This window comes from Mastigoproctus giganteus, chromosome 4, assembly GCF_048544385.1.
Source record: "Mastigoproctus giganteus isolate SK-2022 chromosome 4, ASM4854438v1, whole genome shotgun sequence".
NCBI lineage: Eukaryota > Metazoa > Arthropoda > Arachnida > Uropygi > Thelyphonidae > Mastigoproctus > Mastigoproctus giganteus.
This window is the reverse complement of record NC_143578.1, coordinates 105,058,090-105,085,518: the sequence shown is the minus strand read 5'-3', so window position 1 is coordinate 105,085,518 and position 27,429 is coordinate 105,058,090. Positions and strand designations below refer to the sequence as shown.

Here is a 27,429-nt window from a genome sequence, read left to right as displayed (position 1 = left end):
CTCAACCATCCTTCTATCCATTGTAGCAATTTGTCCTTAATGCCATACTCTTCCAATTTATACAGTAGTCTTTCATGTGCAACAGTATCAAAAAGCTTTATTTTTAAAATATTTTTACCAAGAAAGACTTGGGTTCTGTAACTTGCAGTTTCTGGAAAGTGAGCTTATATGGATGACCTAATTCCAGTGTATAAAGCCTTAAAAGGGTTAAGTAAACTAAATGCTGATGGACAGCTTCATAGCCAGGTTGGCAGGAGAAGCAGTGCGTAGCACACGCTTCTTGATTAGACCGGGGTTCAAGCCCGTGACCAGCAAATACGGAGGATGCGGAAAGGTCAGGGGGAATGACCCCGGAGCAATATGGCCTTAGTTGCTAATGCTCCTAAAAACCAAATAACAAACAAACAACAAACAAATGCTGATGATATTTTTACTATTTTTGAGATGAAACACATAGGGAAGCATAAATTGGAGTTGCAAAAGGATGACTGTTGATTTTATGTATGCATGTAAATTTGTGTTCAGCCAATGAGTATTAATTTCTGGAAAAATTTATTCTTTGAATAAATTTGGTGAAGTTTAGATAAATTAGGAATGGGAAAGGAGTGGGCAAGTTATTTAGTTATTTATTTTATTTTTATTATTATTTTTTGTCCGCGGTATAAGTCTTGCTTCCTTGTATATTGCCAATTAAAAAAAAAAAAAGACGAAACTGCAGCCATTATTAATCTACTACAGGATAGAAGCCTCCTCAGTGATTCATGTTGAGTGAAATGGACCACAATCTGCCAGTGCGGGTTGGCAGATTGTGGGCCATTGCGGGTTAGCAGATCAACCGTATTTAGCAGTCAGGGGCTCAAACCCCGGCCTACTCAAAGAGCGTGTGCTACTGCACTCCCATTCCTGACCATTCGACTATGCAGGCTGCCGAGTATTGCTAATACTAAGCTAAAATTTCATTCTTTGCTTTTCTTGGTTTTCTAATAAATGTGCTAAAGTTGTCCAAGGCAAGAGCATAACATATGAGGGGCATTCAATAAATTATCTACCTACCTACCTATGAAGGAAATGAGATAGAGGCAAAAATCTGTAACTTCAATGAACTTGTTCCATTTTGTTGGCAGTGATGAAATACCAGACAAATAAAATTCTTCGTACTGTCCATCAAAGAACACAGAAACAGCAGACTTCCTTCAGTTCATTATCATTAGCAAAGCGACGTCCACATTTGTTTTTCTTAATGTGTAGAAACAGTGGCATTCGCAATGCCTCTGATGCCTTGAGCAGGTTTTGAGTGCCAGCTGATGTCTTCTAACATGGTGTTTTGTAATGCCTGTTTAGAGTGCATTCCTTTTCCCTCTGCTTTTTTTGTAAAAGTGGGTGCTCAAAGGCACTGCCAACACTGCACTTTAAGCACTCTTGTAGTATAGCTTACAGTAAATGCATTGGAACTTCCTTACAGTTTCAATGCGTTTACCTGTACTGTTTCCAAAGTCATGGAGAAATCCATCTATTGCCAACCCTTATGCTATCTCAAAACATTTACATCTGAACAGTGATTGCCAGTATGGATTTCATGTGTCAATCCACTAGTGCATTACTCGTTTTTGGACAAATTAGTTAGAAAAGTTCAATGAAACTCAGTGATTCCCTTTGATTTTTTTCCAAGGCTTTCAGTCATGTTTGACATAAAGGTCTTCTAAACAAGCTTACATCTTGCAGTTTGCCTTCTGTTTTTTGAACTGGATAGTCAATTTTTTCTATCTGCTTGCTATGGATAGTTGTAATTGGCTATCTTTAACTTTTCAACTAATGTCCGTAGTTCTTTGATGATAACATATTCCTTTCCACTTTGTGAAACCTTTACCTGCACAAACAGCTTTAATTTCTCAAATATATACCATCAATTCCTTAAATGCTGATTTCCAGGTGTCAGCCCTACATGTTTTAAATAATTAATATTTTGTAAATATTTATAAACAAAAAAACATAGAATGTAATGATTAAAATGAAATTTTATCTCAAAAGTATATGAGTGTATGTAACATATACAGGGAATTACTATCTGAAAAAATTACAATCTACTTGCTTGCTTTAGGTAATGCTGTGTCCCTTGGTTGTTTTGGACACCAAGTTATTTAGTTCTATTCAGGTTTATTATTTAATGAACCTGACAAGATTAGGGCTTTGGCAGATGAAATCCTTCGTTTATTCTATCATATATTTTAGGTGTATCAATTATTTAACTTTTGGCTTTTTATTTCACTAATTCTGCAATGCAGAAGCATGTTCATCATCAAAGGAGAAAAAGTCATCTCAGTAGTCAGAAGTGATTACAAAAACATTTCTTTCTATTTTATTGTAGAGAAAAGTGTCTCAAGTGAGCAGAAATGTTATTTAATGAATCCCAAAAGTTCCAGGTGTGTTTTCATATGTTGCATGTAGGTGGATTAGCAATGCTATTTAACATTAAATTTTTTTTAAACTTGGGTGTAGGTGCCACAAGACACAACCTGTTACAAAAAGCTTACAGCAATGAAACTGTTTTTGAGTGGTAAGGTTGTTTTCACAATGAAAATTTGGGTACTGAGGATGATCCCAGCTGCCTCTCCATTGCACTTGGATTTGAATTAAAGAATTTGGATGAAAATATTGAGAGGGTTTGGTGATTTTTGTGACAAGCTCAGCAACTGACTGCTATCACCTGATACAGTTCAGGTGATAGCAGACTAATTGCTATCACCTTCATTCAAGATTCAGAACAGCTGTCCTGAATTTTGAATGATTTTTTGAGGGGGGGGGGGGGGGGAGTGTGAAGAGGTTGGTTTTGCTTTTCTTGACACTAGAACAAATGGAAATTCTGTGATTTGTGCTGATCTGAAAATTTCAGTTAATGACAATGCTTTTATATTTATTAGTGTTACCAGTATAATGCTATTCAAAACATGCAAGAATGAATATGTCAATCGGAAAGTGTTTTGCAGTTCCATGAAAAGAAATTAATGTGAAACAATTACATATACATAAAATAAATAACATGAATAGCTACTGATTTAAAAAAGAATAATAATTCCAGGAACTTTTGAGATACCTAATACAAGGTATCTCAAAAATGACTGATGTTATCAATGAATACACGTTGATAATATCAGTCATTTTTAAATCTGCTATTCATTATTTGCTGTTTTCAGCATATTCTTTTCATTTTAAATTACTATTTCGATAAAAATAAAACTGATAGAATAAATTAATATTTGCAGTAAAAGAAGCAGAAAACTGATTAGATTCTAGTTGTTGAGATTATGTAACTTGACAGTGTTGCAACTGGAATATATCAATTTTTGGATGGTAGAACTTATATTACCAATTTTATTTTATTACTTGTTAACAGAAAAGGTAACAGTATTTCTAATTCAGGTGAAGTATAATTCTGAATCCACAAGCATTCCACTTGGAAAGAATAGATTTCAGCCTAATGAAGGAAAGTTTCTTCAAAATCTCTCAGAATCATCTCTGGATATTTTAAAAATACTGAAGTCAAATGGTAAATGTTAATTTTCCTGTAAAATAATTGAGATACTTATGCCTGCAAATAATATTTTCTTTCCTAATGACATAAAATGAATAATGGTGTATTATCTCTTTTAGAATCACTAACATATACCTGTCAAGAAATAAACTATTCACATACTTTGTACACCATGATAAATAATTTTAATAAACAAGAATTTTGTTACAAACTCTTTACTGAGTTCTTGTGGTGATTGAAACATCCCAGTGACTTTTGATTTTCTGCCAAAAAATGTATCATCCAATGTAATGGTAACTTTAAGAGGGCACTATGAAACAGCTAGAGGACAACAAATTAATTTGAGAAGCAGCCATTGAATGAGCAAGGGGCCCAGTTACATTGGGGGGAGGGGTGTTTGAAACTGCCAGTGGAGTTACTTGGGCTTTAGTATTAGTATTGGCAGATAATGCAAGGAAGCAAACTTATACAGCAACAACAAAAAAAAACAACAACATTACCCAATGTCCAACCCCTCTAAGAAATTGTCTAATTCTTCTTTAAATTTATTCAAACTACCCACTACCACAACACCACTATATGGCACATTGTTCCAACAGTCAATTACTCTCTTGCTGATGGAAAATTTCTGCACATCTAATTAAGTTTGTGCCCCATTATGTGTTGTCTGAGAAAGAGTAAAGATGTCATCATATCATCTAGATTTAGTTTACTTAATCAATTTAAGTCCTAAACTATTCAGTTAGGTTTCCTCACAGGTGCATACTTTCCAAGTGCTGCAGTTTGCAGAACTGAAGTCTTTCATGGTATGAGTACCTTTCTTATCCTAGACTAATCTCAGTGCTCTACTTCAGCGATTTCCAACTGGTGGTTTGTGAAAGTGTTCCAGGGGGTTCACACTAAAAATTCTGTAATGATGTCTGCTTAGATTTACATAGGTTTATTATTGTAAACTACAAAATGTAACTAATAATAAACAAAGTAAAATAAAATTAAATAAAAATTAAAGAATTGCCAAGGAAAGAAGCCACATCTCCCACAATTCTTTATTACTTTACTATCTTACAGTATATAGTGTTAAATAAATATCTAAAATTATTTCTTGACTAAATGTCTAAGGGTATGAAAAAGGTTGTTTATGCATGGGTACTGCACTTCCATCATTTCTACTACCCAGGTAGTATGCATACATCATTTGATTACATCTCATATTGTGAATACCTTCACAACGAGTTGCCGAGGTATTGTACTGCTTTGAATAAGTAACCCTTAAACAGTGGAAAAGACTAATGTCACTTATTCTCGGCGGATACCACCACCCAGACAGCACCGTTTTGAAGCTTGTTGACTAACTCATCGGTGGGTGGGCAGGTACCCTGTTGTTGCAGTAGTGACAACCCAATTATGAAGTATAACTCCACAATATGAGAGATGCTTGATGGTGTGCATGGTTTACTCTAAATATATTTCTTGACTAAATTTCTAAAAGTATGAAAAAGGTTGTTTATGCATGGGTAATGAGAGATATAATCAAACGATGCAGTAGAAATGATGGTAGTGCATTACCAATGCAACCTTTTTCATACGCTTGCACATTTAGCCAAGAAATAGTTTTAGATTAAACCATACGCACCATCAAGCATCTTTCATATTGTGGAGTTATATTTCATAACTGGGTTGTCACTATCGCAACACCAGGGTGCCTGCCTACCCACCGAAGAGGAGTCAATCAGATCTGAAACGGTACCATCTGGGGTGGGGGGGTCTTGATGAGGCCCTCATTACCACGATAATGGTAATGAGGCAACAAATAGGCAACAATCTTCCCTAATGAGGAAGCGTTGCCTATTTGGGGGATTCATGACTGTTTGAGTTCAGTGAGTGAGAGCATTAGCACTAGTAGAGGCATTTGATGCAAGAAAGCAAGCTTATGCAGCATCAGCCAAAAAAAAAAAAAAAAAAACACTTCCACTTCATCCCTCTGTTCATTCGAAATACTTGTCCAGCTGAGCCTTAAACTTATTTAGGCTATCAACTTCCACGACAAGAGATGGAAGTCTGTTCCATCAACCAACCACCCGCTGGCTAAAGGCAAAAAATCCGCATGTCTATCCTACATCTGTCTTTCCTCAATTTGAATTTATGCCCTCTCAGGTGATTATTCTGAGCGAGAGGAAGAATCCCATCAGCATTGAGCATGCTCAAACCATTCAAGGCTTTATACACCTCTATCAGATCACCTCGCTGGTGCCTAGTCTCCACACACTGTAATTTGCAAAATTTAAGCCTTTCTTCGTAAGAGCACCTCTTTGTTCCATTCACTAATCTTGTTGCTCTTCTCTGTACTCGTTCCAGCAGCTCTACATCCTTCTTGAAATGAGGCCTCCAGACCTGTATACAGTACTCTAGGTGTGGCCTGACCATTGCCTTAGTTGCTAATGCTCCTAAAAAAAACCAAATAACAAATAACAAAATAACCATTACCTTATACAAGGGAATAATCACCTCCTTATCCCTGCTAGAAAAATTCCTATATATATCATTGACAATACACCATGAGCTACTCTTGCAGCCCGTCTGCACTGCTCAGAGAACTTCATATCTGCCTGCACAACCACCCCCAGGTCCCTTTCATTCTTCACCACTGTCAGTGTACTACCACAGAGTTGATACGTTGCTCTGGGGTTGCTGTTTCCCATGTGTAGTACTTTACTTTTGTCAATGTTAAACTTCATTTGCCACCTCTCAGCCCATCTGCTCAACCTTTCCAGATCCTGTTGCAGCAGCATAGCATCAGTAGTGTCCTTGACAACCCTGCCTACCTTTGTATCGTCTGCAAACTTTGACATTAAGCTTGATATACCATCATCAATATCATTTATAAATACAGAAAACAATAATGGACCCAACACTGAGCCCTGAGGGACTCCACTAATAACATTAGTCCACGATGAGCAGTGTCCATTGATTACCACTCTGTCTTCTCCCCCTCAGCCACCCCTTTATCCACAGCAGCAGTTTGCCTCCAATGTCACACTGCTCCAATTTGTGCAGCAGTCTTCCATGTTTTTTTTTTTTTTTTTTTTATATGAAAACCCCAAACACGAAAGGTATCAAAACCTATAGTACTTAGTACCGTGCATGGTTTAAGGAGAAGTATGGGGGGAGGGGGGGATGCCGGAAACTTTGCTCTAGAGACTAAACATGGGTTTCACCACTTCAAGCCTCCAATAAGCAAAGTGGTGGTATTTCACCGGTTGATGAAAGTCATCTACCACCTATCTGCAACAGTATCAAAAGCTTTTCTAAGATCCAAGTATATAACATCAAAGTTATTCCCCCTGCATCTAGTTCCTTTGTGACTGCATCATAGTATCCAATCAAATTGGTCAGGCAAGACTTCCCCTTAACAAAACCATGCTGTGTCCGAGCTATAACTGAAGTCTTGTCTAAATGATCCTGCAGTGCTTCTTTAACTAGTGCCTCCATTAATTTTCCTGGAACAGAAGTTAAACTCACAGGTCTATAATTACTTGTGTCAGCCTTTGATCCTCCTTTGTGAATTGGGGTCACATTTGCACATCTCCAGTCTGTGGGTACCTTCTCTGAGTCCAAGGAAGCTCTCATAATTATGGCTAAGGGTTTGCTTACTTCCTCTGCTGCCTCCTTTAATATAACTGGATAGATCCCATCCACCCCGTGTGCCTTTCTTGTGTTTATCTTCAACAGTTTCTCCTCCACTTTACTCCCAGTTATTTCAAGATTCTGTAGCTTACTGCTGGAGTTGAATACGCCTCTGGCATTCCCCTTGCTAAATAACTCCTCATGTGTGAATGTCGATGCAAAATATTCATTTAGTTTGTTAGCTACCTGAGCAGGATCATCAATAGTTGACCCATCGATATCAAGTGGACCAATCTGATTCATCCCCTTCCTTCTAGAGTTTACATAAGTAAAGAACTTTTTGCTGTTTTTCTTTGCATCCCTTGCCAAAGATTTCTCATAATTTGCCTTCGCCTGCCTAACCTCCTTTGTAACTTTGTTACAGATCAACTTGTATCTATCATAGGCTTCTGTGCCATGTGTTAATTTGTATGTATTCCATGCATGTTTCTTCTCTGCCATATGCCTCATTAGTTCATCTGACATCCATTTAGGCCTAAACCTTGAACAATATTTCTTAGTTGGTATGTAAAGCCTAGTAGCTTCCAAGATAAGTTCTTTGAATGCTTCCCATTTTGCATTTGCTGTTGATAACATCATCAGGTGGTCCCACTGTATAGAATTTAAATACTGTCTCAGTCCATCGTAGTCGCCTTTACGAAAGCAATAACCCTTCCCTTTACCCCTAATGGTAGTTACCTCTTTGAGTAAATCCCACTTCAGCACACTGTGATCACTGCCACCTAGTGATTCATTTATCTGCAGATTCTTAATGCATGAAGAATCACTGCTGATAATCAAATCAAGAGTATTCCTCCCTCTAGTTGCCTCCCAAACATGCTGATGTAGAAAACAATCATCCAATAAATCCACAAAAGCCTTGCTAGTGTGTGAGTGACCAGCCCCCAAATTCCAGTCAATATCTGGGAAATTAAAATCTCCCATTATAAGACTCTCTGATTTACTGGCCCACTCTATTTCCCTGTACAGTTTCTTATTATACTCATTAGAGTCATTAGGTCTATAGCACACTCCTACTCTCAGTTTTGATCTCCCAATGCTTATGTCACACCAAACTGACTCGACACTGCACTGTCCAGCGATGTCCACTGGCTTCACTTCCTTGGATTTTATGTATTTCTTAACTAATAGCATAACCCCTCCTCCCTTCCTAACCTGTCTATCCTTTCTGTACACATTGTACTCCCCTAATTCCAATTCTGCATTCCTTATATTCCTGTGTGACACCATGTCTCTGATATCCCAACAATATCTGCCTTTGATGTTTTGATCAAAACCTCAAATTCATCAAATTTATTTACTAAACTCCTAGCATTGGTGTACACGCAAGTATACATGCACCTATTTCTATTCTTAGCTACCCATGTGTTTACTTGTACCGCAATGACTCCCAGCAGTCTCTGAAATATCCTGCATCTTGTTTTTCAGGCTTCTGCTCATTCCAATGGAAGCAGTGCAAGAATCTCTTTCACCTCTGCCAGTGGCTACTGTTAATCTATTCGTCTTTGTCTCCCCCCAAACTAGCAGTTTTCCGACCCACCTGACACTGCCTCGATAGCATCAGCAAATATTCTTGCACCCTTTCTATTTAAGTGTATCCCATCCCTGTAGAAGCAATCTCTCCTGTTAACAAGTACAGTCCAGGCTGAAAAAAATTCTACCCCTTGAGCCTTGCACAATCTTTCTAGGGCCGAATTGATCGACAAGGCTCTCATCATATACTCCCTTCTATTGTGTCTGGGCAGAATTGCAGACACTTTCAAATTCAACCCTATTTCATGGCTTTTTTTCAACAGTGAGGAGTAACTGCTCCTTTCCTCTTCCTCTCCTACTTCACTTTCCTACACCTTTTTTGCTTTCCAAAGTCTAATAGAGACAGTATGTGGATAACAGAGTATCTTATCCCATACCATTCTTCAGTTGGTGCCATCTGGGTGGTGGTATCTGCCGAGAATAAGTATCATTAGTCTTTTCCATAGCTGAAGCGTTACTTATTCGAGGAAGTACAATACCTCGGCAACTCGTTGTGAAGGTATTCACAATATGAGATATAATTGAAAGATGTATACATACTACCTGGGTAGCAGAAATGATGGAAGTGCATTGCTCATGTATAAACCTTTTTAAAATAAATATGTTTTCCATAGTAATATATTTTTCATTCTCAAGGATCATTGTTATGTATGACAATCAGGCTAGCCGGGTGGGTCAAGTGCCTGCCTGGCAACCGAAAGGTCACAGGTTCGAATCCCGCCTCGGGCTCGGATATTACGATGGCGCCGTACTCTCCAGTTGGACCTCACAGCCATGATACACAAAGGAAGCAGTAAAAAACTGGTTCCTTCGTGTATTGCTCACATCATATGTAAAAAAAAAAAAAAAAATTTATGTATGGGTACTTTTTTTTTTTTTTAGAACCTATAGTACTTAGTACCGTGCATAGGTTGAAAAGACGAAAGAAGATACTTGTTGACATTAGACTTGAACTTCTGTAGATTGTAATTTTCAGGAAATATGCATGAAGGAAATTTGTTCCAAAAAACAGAAATTGAATGAATAAATGAGGAGGAAGAAATGTTGGTTCTGTAGGATTGAACTTGGACAGTAAAAGGACGTTCACTGGTTTTGGCACATATTTGGACTGCTTTGAACAGGAGAATGGGAATTAAAGAAGCCAATTCAGAAGAACAGTACCCATGGAAGTACCTGTAGAAAAGGCATGCAGCAGAAACAGTATCTCTATGAGACAGAGTGGAGAGAGAGAGAGACTCTGTTAGAGATGAGTCATTAGTTAACCTAACTGCCCTCTTTTGAATGGAATCTAGAAGCCTGAGAGAGGTTTTGGGGGCACTGCCCCAGATGTGGGAACAATATTCCATGGTAGGGCAGATTTGCGATTTCTACAGAGTTAACAATTGTTTGGAAGAAAAGTAATGCCGAGTGCGAAAGAGAAAACCCAGTTTTTTGGATGCAGAGGAAGCAATATTTGTAATATGTTTTATGACAAGAGAGATTTTATGTCAGGGTAATCCCTAAGATCTTGCCTAGAAATCGGAGCATAATTGAAGATAAGCATAGGAGCAGAGGAATCCTTTTTGTGAGATATAAGATAGGACTGAGTTTTGGAAAGATTGGAAGTAAGTTTTCTTTGTCCACAGTGTTGAATTACCTTGAAATCGGCATTTAAGGATTGTCAGTGGATACTTGAAAAGTTGAAGCTGTTTGAGCAGGGCAAAGTTTCTCAAACTGGATGATTGAAAGCAATGTGCTATCATCAGGTAAAGATAGGATTTCCAGTCAATGGAAGAAGGTCATTAATATATAAGAGGAAAAGAGTGGGAGAAAGAACTGAACCTTGGGGAACATCAACATTAGTGGAGAAGTTAGAAGACAGAGAGCTGTATACCATCACCTGCAGTGAGCGGTCAGAGAGAAAACGGATACCAAATTACGAAGAACAGCTGGCAAACCATAGGGTGGAAGCTTATTTAGAAGACCTTTATGCCAAACATGATCGAAAGCCTTAAATTTATTACAAAATCATTTAGCTCACTGCCAGAGTTTAATACACCTCTGGCATTCTCCCCCTTGAATAACTCATGTATAAATGTAGATGCAAATACTCATTCAGTTTGTTAGCTACTTGAGCAGGATCATCAACAGTTGATCCATCGATATCAAGTGGACCAATCTGGTTCATCCATTTCCTTCTAGACATTACATAAGTAAAGAGCTCTTTTTTGTTTTTCTTTGCATCCTTTGCCAAAGAGTTCTCATATTCTGCTTTTGCCAGTCTAACCTCCGTTGTGCCTTGATTACAGACCAGCTTATATCTAACATAGGCTTCTGTGACCCCTGCTAATTTATATGTATCCCATGCATTTTTCTTCTCTTTCCCCATGTCTCATTAGTTCATCTGACATCCATTTAGGCCTAAAACTTGAACAATATTTCTTAGTTGGTATGAATACCCTAGTAGCCTTCCAAGATTAATTCTTTGAATGCTTCCCATTTAGAATATGCTGTTGGTAACATCATCAGTTGGTCCCACTGTATACAATTTAAAAAATGTCTCAGACCACTGTAGTCACCTTTACAAAAGAAAAAACTCTTCCCTTTACACCTGTTGGTAGTTACCTCTTTGAGCAAATCTCCAATCTGCATGCTGTGAACACTGTCACCTAGTGGTTCCTTTATCTGCAGGTTCTTAAGATCTGCTGTAGAAAATAATCATCCAATAAATCCACAAAAGCCTTGCTAGTGTGTGAGTGACTAATCCACAAGTTCCAGTCAATATCTGAGAAATTAAAATTCCCCATTGTAAGACAGTCTGATTTATTGGCCCATGCTATTTCTCTGTTCAGCTGTTCATTATACTCATCAGAGTTATTTGGCCTAACGCACTCCTACTCTCAACTTTGCTTTCCCAGGGATTATGTCACACCAAATTGACTTGACACTGCACTGTTTACCCATGTCAACTGGATAGACAGTGCAGGTTTTATGTGTTTCTTAACTAATAGCATAACCCCTCCTCCCTTCCTATATTCCTGTACACATTGTACTCCCCAAATTCCAATTCTGCATTCCTTATATCTGTGTGACACTACTTCTCTGATATTCCAACAATATTCTGACCAACATCTCAAATTCATCAAATTTATTTACCTAACTCCTAACATTGATGTACATGCAAATATACATACACTTGTTATTATTCTTAGCTACCTTAACACAGCCCATGTATTTACTTGTTTTGCGATGACTCCCAGCGGTTGCTGAAATCCTCCGCACCTTGTACTGTTACACAGCCTAGATTTGTACAGCAGTCTTTCATGAAGAATCAATCAGGAACAGTGTCAAAAGATTTACTAAAATCTAAGTATATGATATCAAATTGGTTTTGTTTTTTTTTTTTTGCATCTACCTCCTTTGTTTTTGTGTCATAGTAGCTAATCAGATTGATCAGATAAGACCTCCCTTAGCAAATCTGTGCTGTAATTTCTGTATGACTCTGTGCCTGTCAAAGTAATACTGTGTAACCACTGGCTACGTTATTTTCTCTGGAACACAGGTCAAGCTTACTGGGCTGTAATTGCTTACTTTATCCTTTAATCCCCTTTTGTGTATAGGAGAGGCATTTCTATATCTCCAATCTATAGGGACCTACCCCGAATCTTAGAATACCTTCATAATTATAGTTATAGGTCTGCTTACCTCTTTTGCTGCTGCTTTTAATAAAATTGGATAGGTCACATCAGCCCTGGATGTTTTCTTTTACTTTTAGCTTTAACAATTTCTCTTCTGCTTTGTTCTCTTCTATCACAAAATCATTTAGTTTCCAGTTATAATTTTGTTTATTTTTAGTATTCTATCCCTAAAAATATCTTCAAGTTAATGTAATTGAAAAATATTTATTTACTTTGTCAGCAACTTGAACAGGATCATAAGTAATTAATGCCATTTGTATCCAGATGGTCAATGTGATTCTGCCCTCTCCTTCTACTTTTAATATATGCAAAGAATTCTTTGGCTATTTTTCTTTGCATTCTTAGCCAAAGACGTCTCATAATCTTGATTAGCTTTTCTTAATCATTTTAGTGACTTGATTTTAGCACTGCATTTACTATAAGTTTCTGTGTCCACTGATAATTTATAATTTTCCCATGAGTTTTCCTTCTTTCCATAGTTCCATCAGTTGATTGGCATCCATTTATACATTTGGACCGAATGGATGGGTGAAATGAGAAGGGGTTTTTTTTTTTTTTTTGGCTGATGCTATATAAGCTTGCTTTCTTGCATCATGTACCTATGGTAATGCTAATAACATTGCTCTGTAGTTTAGTACCAACATATACAACACTGTTACTTTTGTGCCTTCGAAAGGTGTCTGTGATGTAGTTAACTTTAGCTCCTGGCAAACACCCCCATGGTCAAGTTTTGTCTTACTTTTTTTGCTTGTTTCCTGTTTCCCTGAGAATAGAATGACTAAGTACAGATATTAACCATGGAGGATATTCTTGTGTTTTCTGATGCTCATGCATGGTCTCTAGTGTTGAGCTGGGCAGCTAAGTGCTTGGTCAATCTTTCATTTCAGTTCATTTGGGGGCATTAATCCTGTTCTTCAAATCCTCATTATAAGACAATCACAATGTGAATGTGCACCTGATCTCTTCATGCTCTTTACAGGGGGCGCGCGCACACACACACACACACACACACACACACACACACACACACACACACACACACACACCCCACCACCTTTGGGTGTCATGTCCAGCTAAGGGTAGCTTTGTAAAAGATCACAAGTCATGTATAATATAATTCTGATGTGTAGAACTGCCATCAGCAGTTCTTCCCTGTGCCAAAGCATTCCCTTCAATTTCAGCTTTTTACTTTGCTGTTTTAGTCCAAGACATGAATTTAGTTAAATTTAATTTAAAAATAACACTCAAAACTAAGGTATACAAATGCTACCATGGTACAGTAATCCCAGCAAATTTTAGCATTAGCATTAGTTGAGACATATGATACAAGAGAGCAAGCTTATACAGCATCAGCAAAAAAAAAAAAAAAAAAACCCTTCCTATTTCGCCCATCCGGCCACTCCAAATGTTTGTCTAGTTTAGCCTTAAATTTATTTAAGCTATCAACCTTCACAACAACAACAAATATTGTTTGCAAATAACCTGGATTTAAGTTCTTTTAATTTATTTTTTTCTAAGGTCAGTTTTAGGCAGAAAATCAGATTAGTAATTACCATGGAGTCCGTTAGCATTAGTAGAGGCATATGATGCAAGAAAGCAAGCTTACACAGCATCAGCCAAAAAAAAAAAAAAAAACCCTTCCCCTTCCCATTTCACTGATCCATTTATTCCAAATGTTTGTCTAGTTGAAGTGCCTTTCTAAATTTTCTTTTTTGAGTACGATCACGGAAGCATTGCAAACAAAACAACATTTTTCTTTTCTCGTTACAAAAAGGTATTCTAGTTCCCAATCTTTACGAAAATGATATGTGTTAATCTTTTTCATAGTATTCGTTTTAAATCAAAGGGTATTAACTTAATGTTTATAAGTACTGTACAGATATTAATATTAAGTAAGCTAAATAAGAATTCGATACATGCACTATGCTCTCTGCAATGTAACTGCGTGAATTTTCACTAGACAAGCCTAGCGGCTGCACGCCAAGAAGCGTAGTCACGTGATTCAATAGATTCATAATAAGCGTATGCTGTAGGGTGCATAATAATAATATTTAGATCTTGACTAATCTATTTTTAATATATATTTAAAATTCGTCGTAACACGATCGACCGAAATTAAAGCTGCAATCGACTGGTAGATCGTGATTGACTAGTTGGCCACACCTGTATTAGAATTAGCAGTGGCATGGAGGGGACTTGTGGGAATCATCATGAAACAAATAAATACATGGGCTGTGTTAAGGTAACTAAGAATAAGAATAGGTGCATGTACAGCAGTGCTAGAAGTACAAATCAATTTGAATTTGAAGTACTGGTCAAGACTTCAAAGGCAGATATTGTACATGGTGTCGCACAGATATAAGCAGTGCAGAATTTGAATTTGGGGAGTTCATTGTGTACAGAAAGGATAGGGAGGGAGTAGGGGGGTCATGCTGTTAATTTAGAAACACGTAAAATCTAAGGAAATGTATCCAGTTGACATAGATGAACAGTACAATGTTGAGTCAGTTTGGAATGACATAAGCACTGAGAAAGCAAAAATGAGAGTAGGAGTGTGTTATATGATTAATGAGTATTCAATGAACAATTGTACAGAGAAATAGAATGGGCCAGAAAATCAAATTGTGTTATAATGGGGGGATTTTAACTTCCGAGATATTGACTGGAACTTGTGGATTGGTTATTTGCACACTAGCAAGACTGATGTGGATTTATTGGACGATTGTTTTCTGCAAAAGCATGTTCGAGAGGCAACCAGAGAGGGAAATAGTCTCGATCTGGTGTTATCAGCAGTGAATATTTGTGTATAAAGAATTTGCGTGGAATTTACTTAAAGATTTAATTACCATCAGGTAAAGGGAAGGGTTTTTGCTTCTGTAAAGGTGACTACAGTGGTCTCAGACAGTTTTTAAATTCTGTACAGTGGGATCAACTGATGATGTTACCAACAGCAAATTATAAGTGGGAAGCATTCAAGCAACTAATCGTGGAAGCTACTAGGCTTTTCATACCGATTAAGACATATTGTTCAAGGTTTAGGCCTAAATGGATGTCAGAAGAACTGAGATTCGTGGCAGAGAACAAAAATGCATGGGATGCATATAAATTATCAGGTGACACAGAAGACTATTGCAGATATAAGCAAGTCTGTAATCAAGTCACAAAGGAGGTTAGGCAAGCAAAGGCAGATTGCAAGAAATCTTTGGTAAAGGATGGTAAGAAAAACAACAAGGACTTTACTTATATAAACTTTAGAAGGAAGGGAATGAATTAGATTGGTCCACTCTATCGATGGTTCTACCGTTGATGATCCTGCTCAGGTAGCTAACAAACTGAATGGGTATTTGGCATCTACATTTGCACATGAGGAGTTATTCATGGGGACAGCATGCCAGAAGATTATCAAACTATAACAGTGTGCTTAATGATTTTGTAATAATTGAGAACAAAGTATGGGAGAAATTGTTGAAGTTAAATATAAGAAAGGCACCTGGGGGTGATGGGATCTATCTGGTTATATTAAAGGAGATGGCAAAGGTAGTAAGCGAACACTTAGCCATAATTATGAGTGCATCCTTGGACACGGGGAAATTCCCATGGACCGGAGATATGCAAATGTATCCCCAATTCACAAAGGGAGATGTAAGGGTGACACGAGTACTCACAGACCTGTTAGTTTAACTTCTGTTCTGTTGAAAATAATGGAGTCACTGATTAAAGGTGCATTGCAGGATCATCTAGACAAGACTGCAGTTATAGTTCAGACACAGCATGGGTTTGTTAAGGGAAAGTCTTGTCTGACCAATTTGATTGGATACTATGATGTAGTCACAAAGGAACTTGATGCAAAGAATAATTTTGATATCATATATTTGGATCTTAGAAAGGCATTTGATACTGTTGCACATGGAAGACTGCTGTACTTTTGGAGCAGTGTGGCATTGGAGGCAAATTGCTGCTATGGATAAAGGGATGTTTGAGTGGGAGAAGACAGAGTGGTAGTCAATGGACACTGCTCTTCATGGACTAATGTTATTAGTGGATGACCCCCAGGGTTCAGTGTTGGGTCCATTGTTGTTTTCTGTATTCATTAAATATTGATGATGGTATATCAGGCTTAATGTCCAAGTTTAGAGACTACACGAAGGTCGGCAGGGTTGTTAATGACACTAATGATAGTACGCTACTGCAACAGGATCTAGAAAAGTTGAGTAGATGGGCTGAGAGGTGGCAACTGAAGTTTAACATTAACAAATGCAAAGTACTGCATATGAGAAGCAGTAACCTCAGAGTAGATTATCAACTGTGTGGTACTACACTGACAGAGGTAGAGAGTGAAAAGGACCTGGGGGTATTTGTGCAGGTAGATATGAAGTTTTCTGAGCAGTGCTGACTGTCTGCAAGAGTAGCTCATGGTGTTTTGTCAATGATTACAGGCATTTTTCTAGCAGGGATAAGGAGGCGATTATCCCCTTGTATAAGGCAATGGTCAGGCCACACTTGGAGTACTGTATACAGTTCTGGAGGCCTTGTTTTAAGAAGGATATAGAACTGTTGGAATGAGTACAGAGTAGGGCAACAAGATTAGTGAATGGAACAAAGGGTTGCTCTTACGAAGAAAGGCTTAAGTTTTGCAAATTACAGTGTCTGGAGACTACACACCTGCGGGGTGATCTGATTGAGGTGCATAAAGCCTTGAATGGTTTGAGCATTCTCAGTGCTGATGGGATTCTTCCTCTTGCTCAGAATAATTGCCTGAGAGGGCATAAATTCAAATTGAGGAAAGTCAGTTGTAGGATAGATGTGCAGAAATTTGCCTTTAGCCAGTGGGTGGTTGATTGCTGAACAAACTTCTTCTGCTGTCGTAGAAGTTGATAGCTTAAACAGATTCAAGTCAGAACTAGACAAGCATTTGGAGCGGGTGGATGAATGAAATGAGAAGAGTGTGTGTGTCTGTGTGTGTCTGTGTGTGTTTTTTTTTTGTTTTTTTTTTGGCTGATGCTATATAAACTTGCTTCCTTGCATCTATGCTAATGCTAACTATTGCCTTAGACAATGAAATAATGGCCTCCTTGTCTCTGCTTTCAAAGTTCCTCTGTATCATTTATAGAACACCATGAGCTGTTTCCAAACATCTTTCTTTGGAGACAAACATTATCAAAAATTTTATTCCCAAATAAAAGAAATGAGTAATTATTATTTATAAATAAAAGAAAATAAAATTGTTTTTAAAAAAAAAAGAAAAAAAAAAGATCAACAATACCCTTGTGTACAGTGCCAATACAAAATAATTTCATTTGGTTATTAGCCCTGTCTTATGCTAGAATGCATTACTTTATAAAAACTCTTAATAGACAGTATTTTTGATGTAGGTTTTTCTGTGAGGTCTGTGTCTACCTTGTGATGATTTAATTTGATAATAAATGTTTTTGAACAGGCTACTGTATTCATTAAGATTATTATTATATTTAATACCACTCTTACATCACATGAAATTAATAATATAGTTTATTATTAATTTCACTATTCGCCTAAATTACTATACATTAAGGTAATGTTTCAGGTATCTTACCGATACCCATCATAAGACTGTGCTATTGCGGGAACAAAAATAGAAAGGGGTTAAAAATTTGAATTCATTGCGTATATTATGATATTACAATTTGCAAATAAACAATTATAAGTTTGGATATTGTTAACGATAAATATCAGATATTAGATTGAATAAATACAAAGAAATTGTCAACAGGTAAGAATTTAATTTAATCTCTTTGTATTTATCTAATATAATGTCTTGTTTTTATTGTTAACAATATTCAAACCTAGAATATTGTTTTTTTGCAAATTGTAATTGTAAAATCATAATATTGGTACTTGTAATTGTAAAATCATAATATTCATAATTGTAATATTGGTAATGTATTCATTACCAATTTATTTTAACCCTTTCTATTTTTGTTCTCCCAACAGCATAGTCTGATGATGGGTATCGTTAAGATACCTGAAACGTTACTTTAATGTATAGTAGTTTAGACGAATAGCATAGCTTAATAAACTATATTATTAATTTCACGTGGTGTAAGAGTGGTATTAAATATAATAATAATCTTAATTGAAAACAACCACTTAACATCCTTCCCTAACTATATCAACTGTATTCAACTACACAATTGACTGTATATTCGAAAATGCATGTTATAAATGTTAAGAGTTAGTATTACAAGTGCACATTTAGTATATTTCTACAACACATAAAAAGTAGTCGTTTTACTTTACTTAGAAGTAGTCTGAATTTTATGATTGACTTGTGTGTGATATTTGTGGATTGTAGAATGCTGTGGAGGTTGGTTATAAAGGTCCAAAATAAGGTACCAGTTTAATGTTCAATGGTTAGTTTATTTGGAAATGGGATTCATCAGACAAGGTAACATATTCCTACATCTCAGTGGTACATTGTTTAGTGTTGATGCTCATCAAGGGAAGTTTCTTTCTTGTATCCCTCAGTGAACATTGAGTACCAGTGGCAGTTGTTAATTGCCATATCCTTTATCAGCTAATATCTGGTGCATAGCCCGTGTTGCTAATGCATCTCTTATATTTCTGCATTGTGCTGGGTGGTTAGCTAGTCCACTATGCTGCATTGAAAAGGCTACTTTACCAATTTGCTTGAACATTAGCTGCATGTTCAAGCAAATTGGAAGCAACTTGCTGAAGACGATACACGACACTCACGACAGGCATTGACCCTATGCTGCTGTCGCACTTGTGGCCTTTGACTGGTTGTTTCACCATTGTTGAACCAGTCACAATAAACCTGTGGCACCACAGAATGGGAGCATTTAATTTTGCTGGCTGTTGTTAAGTTATTGGCACCTGTACATCTTGCCACACAATCATTCCATATTCAAAGTCAGAAAGATCTTGATGCTGACCCATTCTTCCTCTCAGACACTCAAAAATGCCACATGTGCAAACTCTTACATCAATTGTTTCTGACTTTGAGCTTTCTAGTATAATGGACCAGTTCATTTTAATAGTTCAAAGCCATCTCTCTCTCTCTCTCTCTCTCTCTGTGTGTGAAAATACAGGTTGTCTATAAATTAATCACCTGATTATGAAGCTCAATTAAAATTTTATTGTAATGGTTTGTTGCACTTAATAAAGTAACAAAGAATTTCTTACAAACACAATTGCACTTCAATGAACATATACATGGGCACCTTTGTGATGTTGTTAACATTTCTTTGCATACACCTTGCCCTTTTATGTAACAATGAAATCCATAGGTGTGATATCCAGGGAACAAGCAGACAGTGGAATGGTATTATCCCATCCAATTTTTTATTGAGGAAATCGTATGCGTGCAAGCTCCAGTGCAGTGGTGCTCATCTTGCTGATGGAACAAATGTGGCTTCATATTTTTAAATTTGAAAGTGTCTGCAATTCTGCTCAGACACGATATGAGGGAAAAGATGATGAGAGCTTTGTCAATCAATTCGGCCCTGGAGGGAATGTGCAAGGCTCAAGGGGTAGAATTTTTTTCAGCATGATCTGTGTTTGTTAACAGGAGATTGCTTCTACAGGGATGGTATATACTTAAATAGAAAGGATGCAAGAATATTTGCTGATGCTATCGAGGCAGTGTTAGGTGGGTCAGAAAACTGCTAGCTTGGGGAGATTCACAGACTAAAAGGTTAAAAGTAGCTGCAGGCAGAGGTGAAGGTGATTCTTGCACAACTTCTATTAGAATAAGTAGCGACCTGGTGCTGGGGGTTTCAGGGACTGATGGCAGTCATTGTGAAACAGGTGGGTATATGGGATGTGTTAAGGTAACTAATAATAAGGAACGGTACATGAATACCAATGCTAGAAGTATAGTAAATAAATTTGATGAATTTGAAGTGTTGGTCAAGACATCAAAGGCAGATATTGTTGGGATAGCAGAGATGTGGTGTCACACAGATATAAGGAATGCAGAACTGGAATTTGGGGAGTACATTGTGTACAGACAGGATAGGAAGGGAGGAGATGTTATGCTGTTAATTAAGAAAAACATAAAATCAAAAGGAGTGCATCCAGTTGATATAGATAAACAGTGCACTGCTGAGTCAGTTTGGTGTGACATAAGCACTGCGAAAGCAAAAATAAGAGTAGGAGTGTGTTATAGGCCTAATGACTTGAATGAGTACAATGAACAATTGTACAGAGAAATAGAGTGCACTAGTAACTCAGAATGTCTTATAATGGGGGATTTTAACTTCCCAGATATTGACTGGAACTTGTGGATTGGTCACTCACACACTAGTAAGACTCTTGTGGATTTATTTGATGATTGTTTTCTGCAGCAGCATGTTTGAGAGGCAACCAGAGAGAGTAATACTCTTGATCTGGTTATCAGCAGTGATCATTTGTGCATTAAGAATTTGCAGATAAAGGAACCACTAGGTGGCAGTGATCACAGTGTACTGATGTGGGATTTACTTAAAGATATAATTACCATCAGGGGTGAAGGAAAGGGTATTTGCTTCCGTAAAGGCGAGTACAGTGGTCTCAGACAGTTTTTAAATTCTGTACAGTGGTATTAACTGACAATGTTACCAATAGTAAATTCTAAGTGGGAAGCATTCAAGGAATTAATCGTGGATGCTACTAAAAGTTTCATACCTATTAAGAAATATTGTTCAAGGTTTAGGCCTAAATGGTTATCAAGTGAACTAATGAGACTTGTGACAGAGAAGAAAAATGCATGGGATGCATATAATTTATCAAGTGAATCAGAAGCCTATGGCAGATATAAGCTAGTCTGTATATCTGCCATAGGCTTCTGATCTCTGGTCACAAAGGAGGTTGGGCAGGCGAAGGCAGATTACGAGAAATCTTTGGCAAAAGATGCTAAGAACAACAGCAAGAATTTCTTTACTTATATAAACTAAAAGGAAAGGAATGAATCTGATTGGTCCACTTGATATCGATGGTTCGACTCTTGATGATCCTGCTCAGATAGCAAACAAACTGAATGAGCATTTTGCATCTACATTCACACATGAGGAGTTATTAAGGTTTGAAAATGGCAGAAAGTTATCAATTGTAACAGGGTGCTTAATAATTTTGTAATATCTGAGAGCAAAGTGGAGGAGAAATTGTTGAAGTTAAACATAAGAAAAGCACCTGGGGTGGATGGGATCTATCCAGTTATATTAAAGGAGGCGGCAAAGCAACTAAGCAAATCCTTAGCCATAATTATGAGAGCATCCTTGGACTCAGGGGAGGTCCCCACAGACTGGAGATTTGCAAATGTATCCCCAATTCACAACGGGGGATCGAAGGGTGACACAAGTAATTACAGACCAGTTAATTTAACTTCTGTTCTGGGTAAAATAATGGAGTCACTGGTTAAAGATGCATTGCAGGATCATCTAGACAAGACTGCATCAATAATTCAGACACAGCATGGGTTTGTTAAGGAAAAGTCTTGTGTGACAAATTTGATAGGATATTATGATGTGGTTACAAAGGAACTAGATGCAAAAAATAATTTTGATATCATATATTTGGATTTCAGGAAAGCTTTTTACACTGTTGCGCATGGAAGACTATTGCACAAATTGGAGCAGAATGGTATTAAGGGTAAGTTGTTACAATGGATAAAAGGATGGTTGAATGGAAGAAGACAGAGGGTGGTAATTAATGGGTGCTGCTCTTCGTGGACTAATGTTATTAGTGGAGTCCCACAGGGTTCGGTGTTGGGTCTGCTGTTGTTTTGTATATTTATCAATGATATTGATAAATATACAAAACAACATATCAGGCTTAGTGTCCAAGTTTGCAGATGACACAAAGGTTGGCAGGTTTGTTGATGACAGTAATGGCAGTTTGCTGCTGCAACAGGATCTAGATAATTTGGGTAGATGGGCTAAGAAGTGGCAGCTGAAGTTTAACCTTGACAAATGCAAAGTACTGCATATGGGTAGAAGTAACCCCAGAGAAATATGCCAACTGTGTGGTACTACACTTAAGATGGTAGAAAATGAAAAAGACCTGGGAGTAATTGTGCAGTCAGATATGAAGTTTTCTGAGCAATGCAGACAGGTTGCAAGAGCAGGTCATGGGGTTTTGTCAATGATATATAGGAATTTTGCTAGCAGGGAAAAGAAGGCGATTGTCCCTTTGTATAAGACAGTGATCAGGCCACGCCTTGAGTACTGCATACAGGTCTGGAGGCCTCATTTTGGGAGGGATGTGGATTTGTTTGAGAGTGTGCAGAGAGGGGCAACGGGATTTGTGAGGGGAATGAAGGGGTCCTCTTGCCAGGAGAGGCTTAGGTTCTGTGGATTGCAGTGGCTGGAGACTGGGCACCTGCCCGATGATCTGATTGGCATATGTAGGGCCTTGAATGGGTTGAGAACGCTGAATTCTGATGGGATTCTTCCACTTGTTCAGATTACGAACCTGAGGGGGCATAAATTCGAATTAGGGAAGGGCGGATGTAGAATGGATGTGCAGAGGTTTGCTTTTGGCCAGCGGGTGGTTGATTGCTGGAACAGGCTTCCATCTGTGGAGGTTGATAAGTTGAATAGATTTAGGGAGGAGCTTGACAAGCATTTGGAGGGAATGGTTTTTTTTTTTTTTTTTTTTTGGCTGATGTTGCATAAGCTCATACACTTGCTTTCTTGCATCACATGCCACTACTACTATTTTCCAGCTGATGTGCAGCATACAATTCGAGCATATCTAGGTAATTTGCAGAGTTCAGTGTTTTCATGGGTGAAGGACAATGTGCACCACTCATTTACCTTGGTGCTTTCACATTTGTGTTCATGAACTGAGTGGGGATTTTCAGATTGCTATATGTGACAACTGTGTCTGTTAACTTTACCAAACATGTTCAATGTAGCTTCATCATTGAAAAGGACATTTTTCAGAAAGTGCTCATCTTAGTCTATATGGTTGAGAATGTGAACATTGAATTCCTCTTGTTGCGATTTGTCATGATGCTTAATTTCTTAGACGATTTGCACTTTGTAAATATGAGGTTTCAGTCTCTTGTGAACCGTGTGTGCAGTGTTGATTTTGGTATTTTCATGTGCCAGCTTGCATTGCAGATAGATTTTGTAGGGCTTTGGGTAAACATTCCCAGAAATTCAGGGACTTTATCTGCAGATACACTAGGCTTATCTGCTCTCCTTTCTGATGCAGCACACTGCAGAATTCTTGAAATGGTTTCAACCATCACCTCATTGATTTTTTCATAGGTGGATCTTTCTAAAATTCCCACTAAAACATCTCTTTACAGTTGCTGGAGATTTGGTATCCCACAGCTGCAACATGCAAATTGCTTTCTTCTGCACTGTTGCTATTTTAATGCTGCACTGTTTGTTGCAATGCATGCTGCCATCAAGACTGCCAACTGCACAAGAAAAAACTCATTGAGTTGCTTTGATAACTGCGGTAAACCATTTTAAGATAACTATTACAATAATAAAATTTTAATCATGCTTCATAATCACATGACTAATTTATGCACACCTGGTATATTGTTTCTCTAGTCCTCAACCTGTATATTGTATTAGCTTTTAACTCTTTCATCTTAGGGATCACTAAAAAAAAAAAAAAAAAAAAAAAAAACATAAATAAATTAAGTTACTCTCTCATAATTTTGTAATGTGGTCTGTCAAAGCACTTCTGATCTTTGTCTTTGTGTTTGATCTTTGTTGTATTTTGAAAAGTCATTACAGCTCCAATGTATGCAAAAAGTAAAATCAAAATACCTGACTTAAAAGTGGGTTTTTCTATGCTTTCATTGTAATGTGCATTGTGGAACAGCTCAAGGCATGTCTTCATGTTTAAATTTTTTTTTTTGTTGCTGCTGTATTTTTAACTAATGTGTTTTTGCAGTTTTACATTATTGCTGCAACTTTTCATGTTCAGTAGTAGCTGTTGTCATATCTCTAAACTACTCACCATCTGAGCACAGTCTGGAATGTATTTTATGTTTTTTTGTCAGTATATTTATATTCAGCCATTACAGTGAATGCAAGGTTGCAGTACACATTTTTCTTCTTTGAAAGAGACATATTTCCTTCCTTCAGTATAGGGGTTACTCATAAAATTTATATTTTTTGTGTGAATATGTCTGGCAGATGTATGCTGCAATTGGGTTTTAACCCTCATATGTCACCTATGGTGATAAACCAGGATAAAATGTTCTCTGCCTTTGTAAACAACTTCAAACACCATTGAATGAAAAACAATGAACTAAAGCAAATGAATTTGCTTTGTTGTTCATTTGGTAACTGCCTTTCACAAACCTTTATATAAGTGCTTCTGAAATGAAGGCATATTTGGAAAACAGTTTTTGTATATAATGTGATAAGAAGATCTAAGCTAACTGCTTGAAAAATGTAGTGAGTATCTTGATTTTATAGTTGGCAAAATCTGAACTTTTTGAACTACCCTTGCTTGTTCTTGCAAATATCATTTCTTAATGGAAGACAAGATATGTTATGTCTGAATTTGTACTTATTAAATTGTTTTTATATAAACTGCTTTGTGCCATTATTTTCTGTAATGATAGTTGATCTGCTTATGCATTTTTATCTTGATACTAACATATTTTTAACTTTGTTTAGGACCTTTAACATCGAAAGACATCAGCAGTCAAATAGGATATATGGAATCAATTGTCAATCTAATTCTTCTTCAACTTCTTCATCAGGGACTGGCAAAAAGAGTGAAAGAAAATCCTTCCTTGTGGATTTTTTCTGGAATAAGTGATGTAACAGTATCAAACAACATAGTCACTAATATTGTTGGCTATCTACAAGAAACTCAAGCAGCAGTCCCAGCCCTAAAGTTAGCTAAAGCTATGGGATTTCAAAGTAAAAAAGAAATAAATCCATACCTATATCAGCTAGAAAAGGAAGGTGTCTTAAAAAAGATAAATAATAGTCCACCTATGTGGCAGCTTGTTAATTTTGATGCCAGTGGTTTCAATCAAAATCAGATACAGAATCAAGAACCATTATCATTAAATATTAATAAACGAGTTAGAGATATTTCAACTAATATAAAAGTTGAAACAGAGAAAGATCAAGGAGTTTTGCCAAGCAGTTACAAAGAAAACTTAGGTAGGGATATTTTGGATGTTATAACACACAATGGTGCTTCATCTGCAGCAGAGATAGCATTATCTTTAGGTGTTCACAAAGAAAAAGAAATTGAAGATGCACTTTATAGTATGCAAAAAGATGGTCTTATTCTGAAATCTTATGACAACCCAATAAGGTGGTCACTGGGCAAACATAAAAATTCACCAACAGAAAATCCAATTCCTCTTCCTCCACATGAATTAATTAAGTTGTACAAAAATATCCATCCTTGTGATGAGAAAAAAGAACACTTGCAAAATTCTAATCATTCCATTTCATCATCTTGTTTATCTGCATTTTCTACTCCACAACAGACATCTCTAAAAGCACAAGTCAGTTCCAATTCCTCTTCAAAGCCTCATCATACTGCTAGGAATTCATTACAGGAAAGTGGAACAAGAAAAAAGGAATCAGTTAGTGTTCCAACTGATTTAAATTCACTCGAAATATCATCTTCAGTTCATTATATTAATGATGTGTTAAACAGTACTAGTTTTGCAGCACTTATGAAAAATCCTGTCAGTGCATTGTATGAATATGGTCAGAGAAATCATGTTATAACTAAGGTGGAAATTGTTTCAACTGAAGGTCCTCCACATAATCCTAGGTAAGCCAAGTCTTGTTTATGCACATGCACACTCTCTCTCTCTCTCTCTCTCTCTCTCTCTCTCTCAAAATTTTATTTTCATTGTTGGCCCTTCATTTGTCTCCTGAACAGCGGTGATTTACATAAGAACAGATTTCATAAGATGATTGTTAATGTTCCTCAAACCCATTGATCATTTTGCATGAGGCTATTCCACCCAGTGTGGGCCATTGTTGAATACACTAGTATAAATTATAACCATTGACTTTTCATGCAATTTATAAGATAGAACATCATCTTGTTAATGAATTTTGACCATTGAATAAGATTGCATTGTTGTAAACCAATTGCAGAGCTCAATTCATGTCACTGCTGTGCATTTTTTAAAAAAAAAATTGTAACAGTAGAAGGTATGTGCCTTATTTTTTTTTCTGACTGTTATGTGCATTGTTACAGATGATTATCATTTCTTTGAACCAATTAAGTATTTTTTCAAAATTGGAAAGCTCTGGGGATGATTTTATTAAATTTGGTATAATATCGGTGTTTTGTTACACCATAGACACTCTTAAAAAACTACAAAGTAGTTGTTGTGGGCACCATTTGCCCTTTCTCATATTGTGCTCTGCCTTCACGATGAGTTGCCATGATACTGCACTACCTCAAATAAGTAACGCTTCACTAATAGAGAAGGCTATTGTTACTTATTCTCAGTGAGTACCACCACCCAGACATATTTCAAGGCTATTGGCCTATCATCAGTGGGCGGGCAGGTACCCTAGTATTGCAGACATGATGACCCAATTGTGAAGTTAATCGCACAATATGAGAGATGCCAAAAGGTGTATAAGATAATTTGGATTTTTAATTAAATTTGGTAAAAATTAATTGATTTGAAGTGCATGCTTTTTTTCATTAGAAATACCCCACCTTATTAATTTAGAAGCCATCATCTACCTGTAAAGAAAGAAAAAATTGCTATTCTAATTACAATATATTAGTATTATTATTAATAAAACACAGTAAAATTTCCTATGCTCTGCAACTTTTGCATCTTCCTGTATATTGCCATTTTCAGTTATGATTATTATTTTTAAAATATAGGTTCAAAGCCGTTTCATTTTTGGGAAATGAGGAACTTTCTGCTGCTTGGGATAAAACAAAAAAAGATGCAAAACGACAGGCTGCAGAATTAGCAGTAAGAAGACTTGTTGCAAAAGGTAGTTTTGGAAAGTGGAATAATCTTACACCAAGCGTAAGTTTGAAATATTT

General features: G+C 36.9%; 1 protein-coding gene across 1 annotated transcript in view; it reads left to right on the top strand.

The window, feature by feature from the left end:
- The window catches only part of LOC150086962 (uncharacterized), a 270,054-nt gene that overhangs the window by 55,823 nt on the left and 186,802 nt on the right, over positions 1-27,429 (top strand). The window contains exons 2-5 of the mRNA XM_090372337.1: positions 2,497-2,554; positions 3,392-3,544; positions 25,053-26,178; positions 27,262-27,380. Of these exons, the coding sequence (XP_090228463.1) occupies positions 2,497-2,554; positions 3,392-3,544; positions 25,053-26,178; positions 27,262-27,380 (1,456 nt within the window). The remainder of the gene's footprint in view (positions 1-2,496; positions 2,555-3,391; positions 3,545-25,052; positions 26,179-27,261; positions 27,381-27,429) is intronic.